The sequence below is a fragment of the Pipistrellus hanaki genome (assembly GCF_964339955.1).
Source record: "Pipistrellus hanaki genome assembly, chromosome: 6".
Lineage (NCBI taxonomy): Eukaryota > Metazoa > Chordata > Mammalia > Chiroptera > Vespertilionidae > Pipistrellus > Pipistrellus hanaki.
The window spans coordinates 42,598,520-42,614,646 of NC_140508.1; the positions used below are offsets into that span (position 1 = coordinate 42,598,520).

Consider the following 16,127-nt stretch of genomic DNA (forward strand, 5'->3'; position numbering starts at 1 on the left):
GCCCGCGGCGAGTGTAGAAGCCCCGCCTTCCCCGTGCAGTCATCCAATGGCCACGATACACGGCTAGGTTAATGGAGGGAGTTTTAGGTGTCCTCTTGGCGCCTGACCAGAGTCTTGGGGAATTCCGTTCCTCTTGAGAAGTCACTTCCCCGAGTTACCCCTACGAAATGCAGGCTCAGCCATTCCCCCAGGTTCCCTCAGAAGGGTGGGACAAGGCTCCTGAGCCTCGCCGCTGCCCTACCTACGAGCCCTGGGTCTTCACTGGATGAGGCTCTCGCCCCGCAGAATTCTGGGAGTGGTAGTTTTCTTCCCCCGGTTCCTTCCCGGTACACTGGAGGCCAAGACTCGCGGGACTACGATTCCCAGACTCCTGAGCGAATGCTGGTCACGTGGCCAGCAAGGACGCGGGCTGGTGGGCGGGGGCCCGGCGGGTGCTCCACAGCTGTCAGGGACTCCACGAGCCCGCGGGGCCCCCCTTGGCCCGGAGACCCCAACATGGTGCGCGCGGGCGTCGTGGGGACGCAGCTCCCCACGTCCGGCTTGGACATCTTCGGGGACTTGAGAAAGATGAACAAGCGCCAGGTAAGAGGCCCGCGTGGGGGGCGCGCCCTGGGAGTCAGGGCATCCTGGGCTTGGCTACAGCAAGGACAGCGCCGCAACTCCCGCGCCGGGTTCTCCTAGGCCCTGGGTTCAAATCCGCACCGACCCACCTGTGGGGACGTGTGTGTATGCTTTCTTGCACTTCAAGAGTCCAGTTAGGGGAGGGTGGTCAGGAAGGGTAAGAAAGTGTAAATCTAGTCCCATAGATGTCAGATGTGGCTGAGAAAGCCGGGAGGGTTGACTTTCGGTGAGTGACAGCCGTGTGCACGTATTTAAAGGGTCACCGGGTGGAAGCGGAACGCACTCTCTGGGGGTCTCCTGAGGCCTGACGCCCAGGGAATGCTGCCCGCCGATGGAAGGGGCAGAAAGGCAGGCGAAAGGAAATAACTTTGTGACCGTGAGAACTGTACAGTAGTGCCTCCCATGCTGGGAAGTGTTCTCCCAGCCATGCACCGGGACTGAATACAGCTCCTGTGCTCAGAGAGCGCCTTGGTGGTGCTCAATCATTGGGGACTGAATCGGTGTTCGGAAGGGATTCGAGAAGTCCCTAACTCCCTTCTAACTTGCAAAATTATACTTATAAATAAGGCTTAACTTATTTCTCAGATTCTCTGGTCTGGCTGCACCTCGAATATAGGAGGCAGTTAGCATGTGGTCTTTGGGCAGCTGGGGTTGATTTCTCACTCTTCGCTGCCCTCAGGGGAAAACTTCCTTCTTACTCTGTCCCTAGTTAGCCCTAGATCACTGTCTTTGGGTCTTTCTCTTCAATATAAACCAAGAGGAGTAGGGACTGGAAATGAGGCTCTTTCCTCCAGGAAAAATGAGATTGCTTAAACTTCTAGAGCTTAGGATCTGTAGGGCACAAATACCACGAATGGATATTAATACCATGATAGTTATTAATTAATTTTATTGATACTAATAATAAAGTGTGCTAAGAAAAATGGAACCTTCCTACTGGGAAGTTGCGATTATCTTTGAAAATGGTGCCAATTCTCATGATTTTGATGGCATCCTGTTTCATTCGTCCTATTATATCGAGGAGTGAGGTGGTGCCCATGGCAGGGCACAACTTATCCTTTGGGCATGTGGTTTAGTTCCCTCCCCACCACACCTGACCCCCAAGTGCAATTTCAGACTGATGCAGTGATGTGGGAGAGTTTGGTGACTTGAACCTCATGAACTGTGTTTAAGAGTGTGGTTGTTTCTAGGTATGCATAGCTGATAAGCTCCTGGGAGTGTCTGTGATTAAGATGAGTTGTGGCAGTGAAGATCTCGAACTTGAGAAACCAACAGCTATTGTCCTGAGCATTGATACTGCCCTCAAGATTTATTTAAAAATCTAGACTTAATTGGCTAGGTTTCTAAAATGTCTTTAAAATGGTATGATTTCAGATGATGATCATGCCAGACTATCAGAGAAGGCCTTGAATGTATCAACCCCTAAGCTGTTCTGAAGGATCAGTATATTCCCAAGCTCAGTGATAAGAACTATTGGTATCTGTTGCATTGCTTATGTTTGCTAATCTTTTAATTAATATTAAGAAGCTCAAATCTGCTGTCTCTTGGTATTATTTTTTAAAGCTTTGTCCTTTTACTTCTTTCTTTTTCCCTCCAAAATAGTAAGCTGTGAAACCTTGTCAGGCATGCATGCTCCACCAGTCCTGGAAGAGGGACCTCCTTTCTCTGCTGCCCCTGCTCATGCTTAATTAAGGCAAGAGCCACATGCAAAAAAAAAGGACTCTTTGTTTCTGCAGTGAGGAAGAGAGGAAGAAATACAGCTACTGGCATTTCTGCTGCTCTGTCAGCCAAAATTTCTAGTTTCAACTGTTTGTTGAGAACCCTCAGACATTGGCTGTTTTATCATTGGTTGACAAAGACCGAGTGTGGACTTGCTTCTAAACTCGGCTGGGCTATTAGGTGCCAAGCATACAAAGTTAGTAGGCAGAGATGAACAACAAGGTTACCTTGTTGTTCAAGTCAGTTTGTCATTGCTCAATCAAAATTATGTTTTTGGATTTCAATCCTGGACTCAGGTTAGTAGGTTCCTTCAAGACAGGGTGTTGCAAGTGGGATCTGTGCTTTTGCAATTAGCTTGATTCAGTTTTTATGTAATTGCCCCTTTCTTTAGCAAATCGATATCCTGCTCAAAGGAAGTTTTTTGAATAATTGATTTCACTTCCCCTTGATGAATATTTCAAGCATAGGAAATCATACTGGAAAGTGTATTCTTAGTACCCAGCCCTTGTTAGGTAAATCACAAGGTTTTGTAGTGTGCTCTCTTCAAGGTGAAGCCTGGTGGTTTGAAAACCTCTCTGAAAATGACAATCTCTGTTTAAAACCCTGACTTGGGGCTTTCCTAATCAGATCTGTAATTCATAACGAAACGAAGTTTGTTTATCAAGTCCTTCCATTCAGACAGAGCACGTGGAGAAGTTTTTGGTGAACTGTAGTGAGGAGCTTCTGCTTTAGACGGATGTGAGGAGACCAGTAGCACTTTGGAAGAAGCACTTTGCCCAATACCTCACCAGTATTGGCTTACCACTCCAGGTTCCTTTTCTGCTCTCCTGGGAATTTAAGGATCGTTTCATAATTTGATGTTGACACAATAGCCAAAGAGTTTTTTTTTTTGTTTTTTTTTAAGGTGTGTAACTTTAATTTTGAGTTACATTTATTTTCCTGTTTTTATTTATTACATCAAAATATATTCAGTTATTTTAATTCACTTTTTATGTCCCCACTTTCAGTCATATGCTTCCTAAATACCTTGAATTACATAAGTTCACAAAGGTGTAATATTAGTAAGAGACAGGTTTGAGCTCTGTATCACATCATGTTTTCATGTTTGTCACACTCTTTAAAATGATTATTTTAATAGCAGTTAACATCCTGTCAATTGCACTTTCTTTAAGCCCCCGCACCCTATTTTGGAATTAATCCATGCCCATCCTAGGAATTTTAAAGCATAGAGAATAGTTGAAATGAGAAAATGGAATCCTTTATCATTCCAACTGTGCTACAGTAACCTCTGTTAGTATCTTGGGGGGATCTCCCTGTGTGCATTTTCTAAACTGAGTTATAGTTTGTGGTGATCTTACTACAGCCTACATTTTTCACTTAACATATCTTTTTAAAAATATACTTTTTTATTTATTTCATAGAGGAAGGGAGAGGGAGAGATAGAAATATCAATGATGAGAATCATTGATCAGTTGCCTCCTGCATGCCCCGGACTGGGGATCCAACCTTCAACATGGGCATGTGTCCTGACCAGGAATCAAACTGTGACCTCCTGGTTCGTGGGTTGACGCTCAATTACTGAGCCATACCAACTGGGCCACTTAATATATATTAAATATTTTCATGTCACTGAATTTTTTTGCATTGTCTTATATTTTTTTTTCTATTTTTTTGCATTGTTTTAAATAGTGTAGTAACTTGCCATTATTTATGCAATCATTTCTCTATTATTGCTCATTTATTTCCTTTTCCCTGTTGTTAGAAATAAGACTACCCTTATCTGCCTTTATCTTAGACTGAATTCTGAGAAGTAGAACTACTGGGCCAAGGGTAATAACCTCTTGATACTAAATTGCTTTCTGGATGGTTATGTCATCTTGCATCCCAAATGCACCTTTGCCAAGAACTGATTATTCGTATTAAATTTGCTAGGCAAAAAAAGGGGGGGCTGGGAGGGTGAAGGCAGGATTTGGTTTAAGCATTTTAAATGTTTATTTATTACTTGCACTTCTTCTCTGGACAATTAATAGTTTTAAGCTTTTACTTCTTTTTTTGTTCTAAGACAGGAAAGGAAACAAGATCAGTTAAAAAGTTGAAACTAGAAAACAGATGAAAGAGTGCTGACAGCTAGAAAAAGGCAAAATCCTAAGCCAGCAATGGGGGAAACTGAGAAAAAACTTCACTGTTTGTGCTGCAGAATCCTCACACTCACGAATTGGCAGTTCCCGTGTCTCTGGAAGTGGGGGTGAAGGGGAAGTGGGGGTGAAAGAGCTGAGAACCAGATCCCCAGCTGTCCCCCCAGAGCCCGCAGAGGGTTTCCTCTCCCTGGTAGGGTCTGGAAGTTTATTCTTGGGAGGGTCCTGGAGTATGGCTTCCAGGCCTGGGGGAGGAGGTGCTTACTGGGCTTGGAGGGACCCCATGCTGGTGATGGAGACAGAGAAGGGTGGAGGTCCGAGAGGAACAGAGCCATGTTGATGAGCACATAGGCCAGCAGGCAGGCACATGCGGTCAGATAGAGTGTTAGAGACATGAGATCAAGCAGGTACAGTCCCAGATGTGTGGCTGAGAGTGGATGGCTCAGGTAGCGGAAGAAGGTTGTTGGAGACGAGGAGGAACTGAGACACTGGAGTGTTGGGTGGGCCAGCCGCAGGGCTCCGCAGATCACCCCAGGCAGCCACAGGGATTGTGAAGGAGACTGAGGCAGGTACCCCAGTAAGGAGCCATCCAGAGGACAGTGGGGCAAGTGCTTACATTTCCAATAGACCAGGGCTTACATTTCCAATAGACTAGGCACAGTGGCTTTTGTCCCCATAGCCTCTTGGAGGATGGTGGGCATCTGGACCAACAGTGCAGCCACAGCTACTCAGGGATATGTGCTGTGGGCAGGTGCTGCATTTCCCCTCAGTCCCCCAGGGGTTGGTGAGTGGCAGGCATTGGCCAGCCAGGAGGAGCCTTGTGCCTCAGCATGCGAGGGACAGGGAGGGATGAAGTCAAGCCTTGTGGGTCTTAACTCAGTGGTCTCAGGTGGGGCAGTCAGCACAGAATGATGTTAACTCGTGTGAAAACCTGAGCATCCAGCTGTTTAAACTTTTTGTTGACTTTTAACATGTCTTTCAGATAACAAAGAGAGTCGTTGCTAAGTACCGTAGGCTTCGGGGCCTCTTCAGCCAGGGGACTGAGGAGTGGCTCTGGGTGATCTGCGCAGCGGGTGCCAGGGGCTCAGGTCAGGCCTGTGTGCTTGCACTGCAGCGAGGCCCTCCCAGCAGTTTGAGTGGCGGGGTCCTCACAGGTGGAAGGCGCCGGGAAACCCCAGAGAAATGCAGTCTTAGTGAGGCTTTAACAAAGCAGGTCCCATGGAACGCTCTGGCTTCCCTCTCCCTTTTCTCTCGTTGAAGTAGAGACGTATATGGGAGGCTCATTCCATGGACGGATGTGGGATTTTACAGAAACACACATGCAGCTCAGGGTTAGCACGTTCCGCCTTTGGTTTTAACGCTGGGTCGGCCTTTCTTGTTCCAGTTGTATTACCAGGTCTTGAACTTCGCCATGATCGTATCTTCTGCACTCATGATCTGGAAGGGTTTGATCGTCCTCACTGGCAGCGAGAGCCCCATCGTGGTGGTGCTGAGGTAGGTCCCACGAGCTGTACATGCTGCCTGGGCCCAGAGGCAGGGTCATCTTTCGGGCAAGCCTGCATGACAGCCCAGAGTCAGTACTGTAATTGGACAGAGTCTTCTTTATTGATACCTGTTTGAGAATATTTTATTTTTTCTGGCTTTTGTTGGAAATCTTGTTTTTTTTCCAACAGACATGTTAGTGTTTTTACATGGTGATGCTGATGCTCCTGGGCAGAACATTCACGTTTGTATTTTAATGTTTTAATCCACTAAAAGGACCGTGTAACAAATGGTATTAATGCATTATTTATGTACAAATTGATTTTTAAGTAGGTGATTTAAAACTGTTACTTGATTGTAGCAAACAGGCATCCCAGTGCCTAGCAGAGTATTGAGTATTTTTTTTTGTTTTGTTTTGTTTTTGTTAATCCTCACCTGAGGATATTTTTCCATTGCTCTTTTAGAGAGAGTGGAAGAGAGAGGGAAAGACAGAGAGAAATACACTGATTGGTTGCCTTCTCTGCACGTGCCCCGACTAGGGCCTGGACTGGGGAGGAATCTGCAACCGAGGTATGTGCCCTTTACCAGAATTGAACTAGGGACCCTTTGGTCCCAGGCTGAGTCTCTATCCTCTGAGCCAGACTGGCTAGGGCTTGAGTATGTTTTTAAGCTTCCCTGCAGTATTGGGTAGGTGGCTACTCTCTTCTCAGACTATCACTCTTATACAGCACAGCCTATTTATTTTAGAAGAGTTGATACTTTAATGTTATGTAGCCACAAAGTCATCCAAAGGGAAAAACTTAGCAATCAGTTTGAAATTGAAAAGCCATGTCTGGGAGCCCTTAGCTGCTTCAAGATGCTCTTTGTACATGTGTCTTAGATCCTGAAGTCTTACTTACATGGGCGGGAATGGAGGCCCTTAGGAGGGAATGGGGCCCAAGCTCATTGATTTCAGACCCCCCAGGCTTGCATCAGTCATGACAGCTTCTCTTTAGGTATCATATGTTAGACTTCCTGGGAAGATTTCATTGGAAGGATGGATTTAATGGCTTTTGAAAAAAAGAAGAAATTAAAAACCTCGAAAATATTTTATTTTTTAATTTCTTTTTTTTTTTAAATTTATTGGGGGTGACATTGGTTAATAAATTTATATAAGTCTCAGGGGTATAATTCTATATGACATCATTGTGTGTTCAACACCCCACATCAAGTCTCCTTCCATCACCATTTATTCTCCCTTTACCCTTCGAAGCCAGACTCTTTACTCTCTCTTACCCCTCCCCACCCCTCTTCCCTCCGGTAATCACCATACTGTTATGTCTATGAGTTGTTTTTTTGTTTTGTTTGTTTAATCCTTTCACCTTTTTCATCCAGCCCCCAGCCCTCTCCCCACTCACTGCTAACAGTATGTTCTCTGTATCTATGAGTCTGTTTCTGTTTTGCTTATTAGTTTTTGTTCATTAGATTTCCCATATAAGTGAAATCATATGGTACTTGTCTTTCTCTGACTAAAAACCTCAAATTCTGATAGGCCCTCTCATGGAACAGATAGGGAACTTGAGGCTCAGCGACACCAGGGCACTGCATCTCATAGTCACTTTGGCAGAGCCACGACTAGAACTGAAATGTTCTGCTTCTTCTTAAATCACACACACACACACACACACACACACACACTTGTATTCAGAAATTGTGAAATTGCAGTGTGTAGAGACTTTTTAATAAATCATTCTTTACAGTTCTAAAGCAATTTGGTTTGTCACCATAAACTATTGACATCATGAGAGGTGTGTGACCTTGGGGAACACTGACCTCGGGGGAATGCCTGACCCCCCGAGGAAAGCAAGTGTAAGTTGATGTTAGTAAGACATTTCAAAGAACTGGTTTCCCCATGGGACACGACAGTAGCTCTGGATGCCAGACTCCAGTGCACTCACCTGCCTCTGAGACTCATCCATGAGCTGTCTTTCTAGCTGCAATTCCTAGTTGTTACTAGAGATCAAAGTGGCTTTCTAAAAACATCTTCCCATTGTGTGTCTTCAGCAGTTTTGCTGAAAGAGGAGAGATGAAGCAGTCGATGAAGAAATTATCTTAAGCATTTTAGTCATTATTCATTCAAAGGAGACAAAGCCTTGAACCAATTATGTTTTATTTTCTTCTTTTTTTAGATATATATTTTCTATTGAGTTTTTACAGAGAGGAAGAGAGAGGGATAGAAAGCTAGAAACATCGTTGAGAAAGAAACTTGGATCAGCTACTGGGGATGTGCCCACAACCTAGGTACATGCCCTTGACCGGAATCGAACCTGGGACCTTTCAGTCCGCAGGCTGATGCTCTATCCACTGAGCCAAAATCAGTTTCGGCTATGTTTTATTTTCAGAAGAAGACAAAATAAACTTCCAAGTTGGTAGATTAAAAAACAACACCACCACCACAAATTTGTTTTAACTCATTTCTAACCCTTTTTACCTTTTTTTGTCAGATCTCCTATTGTTGAGTGCTAGATCTATTACCAAACTGAGTATCACTGGTTTCATTTAAAAATAAACACATCAGCAGGGGCTTAGTGCCAGGCCAGTCTCCACTGCGCTTCTCCTTGCTGTGTTCTGTGGGTGCTGGCAAGTTGAAGGTGTGCTGGGCTGGGAGGGATGGGAGCCAACTTCTCAAGCTGCTTCCATTGTGACTCCACGTTTTCCTTTAAAGCTCCTTATTTCTTCACTAATGTGGTTCATTTTCCTTCCAGCCCTCAGTTAGCATTGCTTGTAGGACACCTGTCTAGCCATATGCCTAAGTCTTATTTATTCTCTCATGCATTAAACAAAGCATGAGCATATGTAAAATTAATTATATTTTGATAATTTCAATTTCCACTAGATGACAATTGACTTGAATCCAGTGGAGATTTTTGGCATGGGTTTAAACTGGTACCATGTGGGATTATTTATTGACCTTCACATCAAAATCATTGGTTAGAATTGGGCTTTCTCTAGAATATGGTCAAAAGGATGGCATTGCAGGAGCCAAAAGCCTCGGGTTTGAATTTTGTTCCCACCCTCAATTTGGCTGGCGGATAGCTCATCCTCCTAAGTGCATTCATTTAATTGTTTCTCTTTCCTTGAACAAGTACGTCGTGTCCTTGGTGCTGGGGATACACCATGAAATGGAAGAACTGTTCTCGAGTGTTAACCAGCTAACAGTCTGCAATTCTGAATGAAAATAGTAATGTGTTTATAGATGTGGATTTTTTTTAAGGCTAAATATTGGCCCTTCTCAGACTTAAGTCTAAGAAGAAATCATCTCCTTTTCACTTAATGTTATCACCTTGCACAGTCAGAAGGAAATACTACAGCTTGTTTCATAGCTCATAGGCCTACTGGACTATGGATGAAAGTTGAAACTCGAACTCATGTGTTTATTATTATATTTATTGTGAATTGAAATGTTCCCCTGTGACCCCAGGGTGATTTGGATGTGCTTTTGTGTTTCTTTCTAGTGGCAGCATGGAGCCAGCCTTTCACAGGGGTGACCTTCTGTTCCTGACAAACTTCCGGGAAGACCCTATTAGAGCTGGTGAAATCGTGGTTTTTAAGGTCGAAGGACGAGACATTCCAATAGTTCACAGAGTAATCAAAGTTCATGAAAAGTAAAGAGGCTTTTCTTAAAACTTTTTGGTGTTTTCTAAAAATTTGGTAGACTATGTTAATGGTTGATTAAAAAGTGCAAAAGCACTGAATTGTGTTCCTAGTTCTGCCATTTACTAGTTGGGTGACTTTGGTCCTGCTACATAATTCAGTCTGTAAGATAGGAATAATATACTTGACCCACAGTAACTCACAGGGTGCTTAAGAGAACTATGGAACTGACATTCATTAAAGACCTTGAACGGAGGAGAATCCAAGATGGCTGCTCGGGTAGGCAACTAGCCGCAGCCACACACAACAATTTTAATAAAATACAACTAAAATATAAAATGGACATTACCCAGAACTACAGGAAAGTCGACTGACTGGAAATCCTACAACAAGAAGCAAGGAGAAAACCAGAAGGAAGCGCGGAGGAGCTGTAAAAGCCTAAGGTACGGAGACACGCGGCGCGCGAGGAGAGGACGGAGCCGGAGAGGAGGGAGGCCGAGTGCCTGGCTGGCGTTCCCTAGCGGAAAGGAGATAAAACTCCGACTGTGCTGGGCCCCTGACTGCTCTGAACCCCAGTTCTGGGCCAGACCCCGGGGACTCAGGCTCAGCCATAGGGAGCTGGGCTGTAAGTCGGAACCCCCGGGGTAGCGGAGAAAGGTCCCGGAGGCGCGCACACTGCCCCCAGAGAAGGGACGGTCGGCTGTGCCGCGGGATTGCCCTGACGGGAAGGAGACTGGGGCTCCAGACTGCTGTGAACGCCACCTCCAACTCCACTTCCAACTGAACTGAACCCCAATACCGGGCTCATTGGGGGAGAGCATAGACTGTTTGGAAGCAGGCGAAAATCGAGGGCACCTTTCTCTCAGAGGCGCCGGCAGCGAGCACTGAAGGACCCGCATAGGGCGGGGCTGACGGAAGCCAAAGCTGCAGGCTCCACCCTGAAACCCCGTCCCATCTGTAACTGCGAAATGCGACAACAAAATAGATCACAAACGAAAGAAATGGAGGACAAAAAGCGTCTGGATATAGAGTTCAAATCTACGCTTATAAGGTTTTTCAAGAATTTCCTAGAAAAGATGGATAAGGCCTATGAGGATATGAAAAGAGATCAACTAGAATTAATAAGGAGTCAACAAGAAATGATAAGGGATCAACAAGAAATAAAGAATACATTGTCTGAAATAAAAAATATTCTACAGAGTCCTAAAAACAGAAGGGAAGATCGCAAGAATCAAGTCAAAGATTTGGAACATAAAGAGCCAGAAGACACTCCTCCACAGAAGCTAGAAGGCAAGAGAATCCAGAAAATTGAAGATAATGTAAGAAACCTCTGGGACAACTTCAAGCGAACCAACATCAGAATTATGGGGGTTCCAGAAGATGAGAGAGAGCAAGATATCGAAAACATACTGAAAGAAATAGTGACAGAAAACTTCCCCCACCTGGTGAAAGAATTTGACTTACAAGTCCAGGAAGCGCACAGAACTCCAAACAAAAGGAATCCAAAGAGGACCACACCGAGACACATCATTATTAAAATTCCAAGAGCAAAAGATAAAGAGAGAATATTAAAAGAAGCAAGAGCAAAGAAGGTAGTAACTTATAAAGGAGCACCTATACGATTGTCAGCTGACTTCTCAACAGAAACCATGCAGGCCAGAAGGGAATGGCAAGAAATATTCAAGGTGATGAATAGCAAGAACCTACAGCCAAAAATAAGCTACCCAGCAAAGCTATCACTCAGAATCGAAGGCCAGATAAAGAGCTTCACTAATAAAAAAAAGCTAAAGGAGTTCATCACCACCAAACCAGAATTATATGAATTGCTGAAGGGGGTTCTTTCAGAAGAGAAAGTAAACAAAGATAAAAATTATGAACAACAAATACGTAATTATCAACAAGTGAATCTAAAAACCAAGGAAATTAAAAAAATCTGATGAACAATATTAACTGTTGAATATAATAGAATCAGAGGTATGGAAGGGGAGTGAACTGACGATTCTTGGGGAAAAGGGGAGAGGGGGGCGTGGGAAGAGACTGAACATATAAACTGTGCACCTATGGATGAGGACAATGGGGAGAGGGGAAAGGGCAGAGGGTGGGGTGGGAACCTGGTGGAGGAGAGCAATGGGGGGGGGAGGGAAGGAACATTTGTAATAATATGAAAAATAAAAACTTATTTAAAAAAAAAAATCAATAAAATATATTAAAAGAAAAAAAAAAAAAAAAGAAAAAAAAGACCTTGAACGTAGTGAGATGGAATATATGGCGACATAGTATTAATTATTTGAAGGATTCCCAAAGAAAATCAAATTCCATTATAATTATTTTTATATAAGAATTCATTTCTGAAATACAGAAAGCTGCCTGTTTTCCATTTTATGTCACTTTGAACTAAGTGACATTCTCAACAGTAATATTATCCTAGGATGAATAACAATTTTCCCCCTCAACTCATCCCATGATTCTATTCTTGCATATCCTGCATTAATTCTACCCCCATTCCTCAAAATGGCCTTTCCTTTCCTTTAAATGCCAGTAATTACTTATTAAGACACCTTGAGAACCAAAAATAATGACTTCTAGCTCAAATACATTAAGTTTCCATGAGGTACTACAGTCACATGATTTGTGAAAATGTTGCATTTTATATGCTTCTTTATTCACTTACTCTATATAGGCTTAGTGTGACATTTTTACCTGCATGAGTTATGGAATTAAATTTAGGTTTGTATATTTGTGTTTTGATGGCACATTACTCATCCAAGGTGTATGTGTGTGCACCATAGCTATTTGTACATTTCTGGTATTTAGAGTCCCATTCCATTCACTGCTTCCAGGTTCCCCAAACAGGTTGATACTTAAAAATATTCACTTCATTTTACTCTAAACATTAGAATGACCCTGTTCCAAGTCTGTGTTAATATACAAATGTTACTTGATATCTACTTGTTAACTTACTGTTGAGGAAATACCCTTAGTCATAACGTGACAGTATTCTCATCAGATTTAAAATAAGATGAGAAACTGTTCCAAGTGGAGGAAATAACGGTGACTTGTGGTAATTTGAGTGACTTGTGAGAGACCACCCTGATTTTTATCCTTTTGATTTCCTTTATGACCATGGCTGCAAATCAGCTTGCTCCTTTTGGTGTGGTTTCAAGTCTTTGTGGGCTTTTAAGCTTTTATTAAATTATAATAGTGCATTTTTTTCACTTGCCCACTGAAAGAAGACTCTTTATAGCTCTACAATGCTGTAATATTGTGTTTCAATTGTCAAGGCAATGTGAGCAGCAGTTTAGATGTTTAAAATGAATCCCATGTGTCTCTTTAATGCTGGTTTTGTGCCATTTGTGATTCCTGTTTCTTTGCAAACTGGATTTTACACCACTCTGCTCAGTGGTGAAGGAACGAACGCATTAATACATTCTGCAGCTGGCAAGGAAAAGGAAGTAAAGGTAAAGGGACTCTTGCATTTGTGCTCAGATCTGTACTTAGATCAGGTTCATGTCTAGAGGGAAGAATATAATCCATGTGAAAGCATATCACTGCCTTACTGGTGCTCTTGTATTTTGCAGTTGTCAGGGTAACTTGAGTGTTTTAGAATTAAGTCTATAAAATTGTCATTAGATTTGTGCTTTCGTTGAATGGTTATCTGTAAGCAATCATCTTAGACCAAGAAAGATCAGGTTATCTTGGACTGCTTTCTAAATGCTTATCTCTGGCTGTAAAGTGTTGGATAAACTAATTTTTGCTAATGCTGCTGTGCTGGAAATAATTTTTGAAAGGACATTGTTTTGCTTTCCAGAGATAATGGAGACATCAAATTTCTGACTAAAGGAGATAATAATGAAGTTGATGACAGAGGCTTATACAAAGAAGGCCAGAACTGGCTGGAAAAGAAGGATGTGGTGGGAAGAGCCAGAGGGTGAGGATTACCTTTTAAGTTGTATAGAAGATTCGGAAACCAGAGGAGCTAACTGTCTTGAGATAATAGGATCATTCATTGTAAGTAGTACATGTGAGGAGAGCTGTCAGAGTTCTGGTTTGTATTGTGATAACGAAGTAAAACTCAGGACTGACCCAGGACTTAACATCAAAGCTGAGTGCAAGTGTGTTATCTATGTCATGGGTTTGATTCTGTTTTGAAATAATTCCTCACCTAGAGAGTAGTTATTCGTTGGTCTTAAATAACAGTGACAAGAGATTCGCTCAGAGATAACCACTGTTTAACACTTGGTGAATATTCTAGAGACTTCATGTCCCTGTGCAGATGTGTATGCATATGTAATATATAATTTTACATAGAAGAGTTTAATTTATTTTTAACCCAACAGGAAGTTGGAACTAGCTTTCAGTGTCAAATCTACATCTTTTTAAATGGCTACAGAATCACCACTTATTTAACTTATCCTCTGTTGGTGGATATTCAGGTGATTTTCTGTTTTCACTATTAAAAACAGTTATGTGATAAATCTTTTAATAGTCATCTTGGAATAATTGTTTCAGCAGTGAGTTCTGCTTCTCATTGGCCGTAGACAATGTATCCTCTTATTAGGGGGAAAAAAGAGGGGGGGGTCAACCTCCTGTCTTTTGGTGACGCTTTTATGTTAACCCTTGTTAGAAATGCCTTTTTAAAATCCTGCCTAAATCCCACCAGCTGGGTGAGGCTGGAGAACACTGGTTCCCATTTTCTAAGATTCAGCTTTATTCATCAAATTGTAGTGTAAAGCCTCTTTCTGCCCCCTTTCTCTCTCTGCTCACCTTTCAACCATTTTTACTCTGTTGCATCTCCACATGAATGTCTGCAGGAGATGAGAGAGACTTCCAGTTGGTCAGTCCTGTACTTTTAGAAACTCTGGTATAGGTTTTGTATAAGTAGGAGCTCCAAGCCACCGATTGAAAGGGACTGGAGGGGACTAAGGGTGGATTGCCTTGTTCCCATTAATGGCATTAATTTTGTCAGCGTGATCATTGGCCAGCCTGTGCTCCCAGCCTTCTCTCTCCAGGATCATAGATCATAGTGATGAGAGCCATAGAAGTTTGTGTTCACTGCCCAGTACACTTGTTTGTTCCATCTGAAAAGCACTGTGGAATGAAAACGATGACGATTCTGGATGTAGAATTACCCGTGTACTTTAAACGATTTCTCTAACAGCAGTTCTTAGTGGGATCTGAATCTCACTGTGGCACTAAAAGATGAAAATGAGGCCAATGAAAGTTGCCCATTCCATTTGTACAAGTGGCTCGGCTATTTATTTTAATTATGTTGTGGTGAATGCTGCCAGTGGAGACGAGTAGCATCTCCAGCCAAAATCCAGAGCCTGGTTAAAAATTGTCCTGGCTGTCCGCTCTGGTGCTTTTTACTGAGAAAGCCTTTGAGACAGGAGAGACCATTGCTCTGGCAGCCCCAATCATGCCATTCCCAAGTAGGACTCGTGTCCTAAAGCTGCTTTATGATGTTTTCAAAGGTTACTTTCATATTACGAACAATTTTGATATCTCTGATCTTTTATCTCACAATTTAGGTTCTTACCATATGTTGGTATGGTCACCATAATAATGAATGACTATCCAAAATTCAAGGTAGGACTTTATATGTATGTCTGTATTTTTTTTCAATGGATTTTTTTTACATGTGCAGCTATAAAGATTCAGTTTGTTTAAAATGTTTTGCTAGTTACGTTTTCTACAGAGTATTTGTTGTTAACTGCAAAGGAACATAATCATTTCAATTATAGACTTAAAATAGCTACTTTTATTTCTTATGTTCATAATGTGTTCTAATATGGCACCTATATGTTTGTTGCTTTTTATTATGGAAATGCTTAAAGAAACAAAGAAGTGCAATAAACTCAGTAATGCTAATTTCCCAGCATCAGTGAAAATGGTATCTATATTTTTTTTAAAAACACTTGAAGAACAATAGGAAACCTACGTGGGATGAGCAGTGCATTAGCCGTGTGTTCTGGGGTTTGGGCCTTAGTCCTTGAATAGATTTTTGGGTTTTTAACCACAATGTGGAATTGACAGCTAATGGGGAGAACAAAAGGGGAGAGGTCACCTTTTGATTCCGTCCTGGGTCCGATATTGAACAGACTTTATCTAAACACATTTGCAATCCAAATATATCTGTAGTCCTCGCAGTAATTTTCCATTCTCTTTTCTTTACAGTATGCTCTTTTGGCTGTAATGGGCGCATATGTGTTACTAAAACGTGAATCCTAAAGTGAGAAGCAGTTCCTGGGTTGAAGATTGAAATGAATTCTATTGAAAAAGAGAAAAACTAATATATTTGAAATGTTCCACTTTCTGTATACAAGGGAAATAATGCAGAGACGTTTGCGTCTTGTCCAAATAAATGATTCATCAGTGAAGATTGTTTTCTTCTGTGGGCTCTGATTTGAATCTGCTCCGTGTACCTGCCCCTTGTGGCAGTTGTTCTGATCTGAGGGTGGGGGCTGCGCCGCTCCAGGAATCAGGTGGCCACTTCTAGGCCTGAGAGGGGCAGGACATGGCCTACGTAACATCGTTGTC

At 42.5% G+C, this 16,127-nt stretch overlaps 1 protein-coding gene across 2 annotated transcripts; it reads left to right on the plus strand.

Moving 5' to 3' along the window:
- Nucleotides 1-369: 369 nt before the first annotated feature.
- Nucleotides 370-15,851, plus strand: SEC11C (SEC11 homolog C, signal peptidase complex subunit). Of its 2 annotated transcripts, none has more exons than XM_084888292.1 (6): nucleotides 370-582; nucleotides 5,860-5,969; nucleotides 9,452-9,601; nucleotides 13,399-13,518; nucleotides 15,119-15,176; nucleotides 15,765-15,851. In XM_084888292.1, exons 1-6 carry the CDS (start codon nucleotides 379-381, stop codon nucleotides 15,816-15,818), a joined length of 696 nt encoding a protein of 231 aa, XP_084744418.1. In that variant the 5' UTR covers nucleotides 370-378; the 3' UTR covers nucleotides 15,819-15,851. The 2 variants fall into 2 exon arrangements, 1 of the variants encoding a protein (XP_084744418.1); XR_014795372.1 differs by having other exon boundaries at nucleotides 378-582; nucleotides 13,399-13,598.
- The last annotated feature ends 276 nt before the right edge of the window (nucleotides 15,852-16,127 follow it).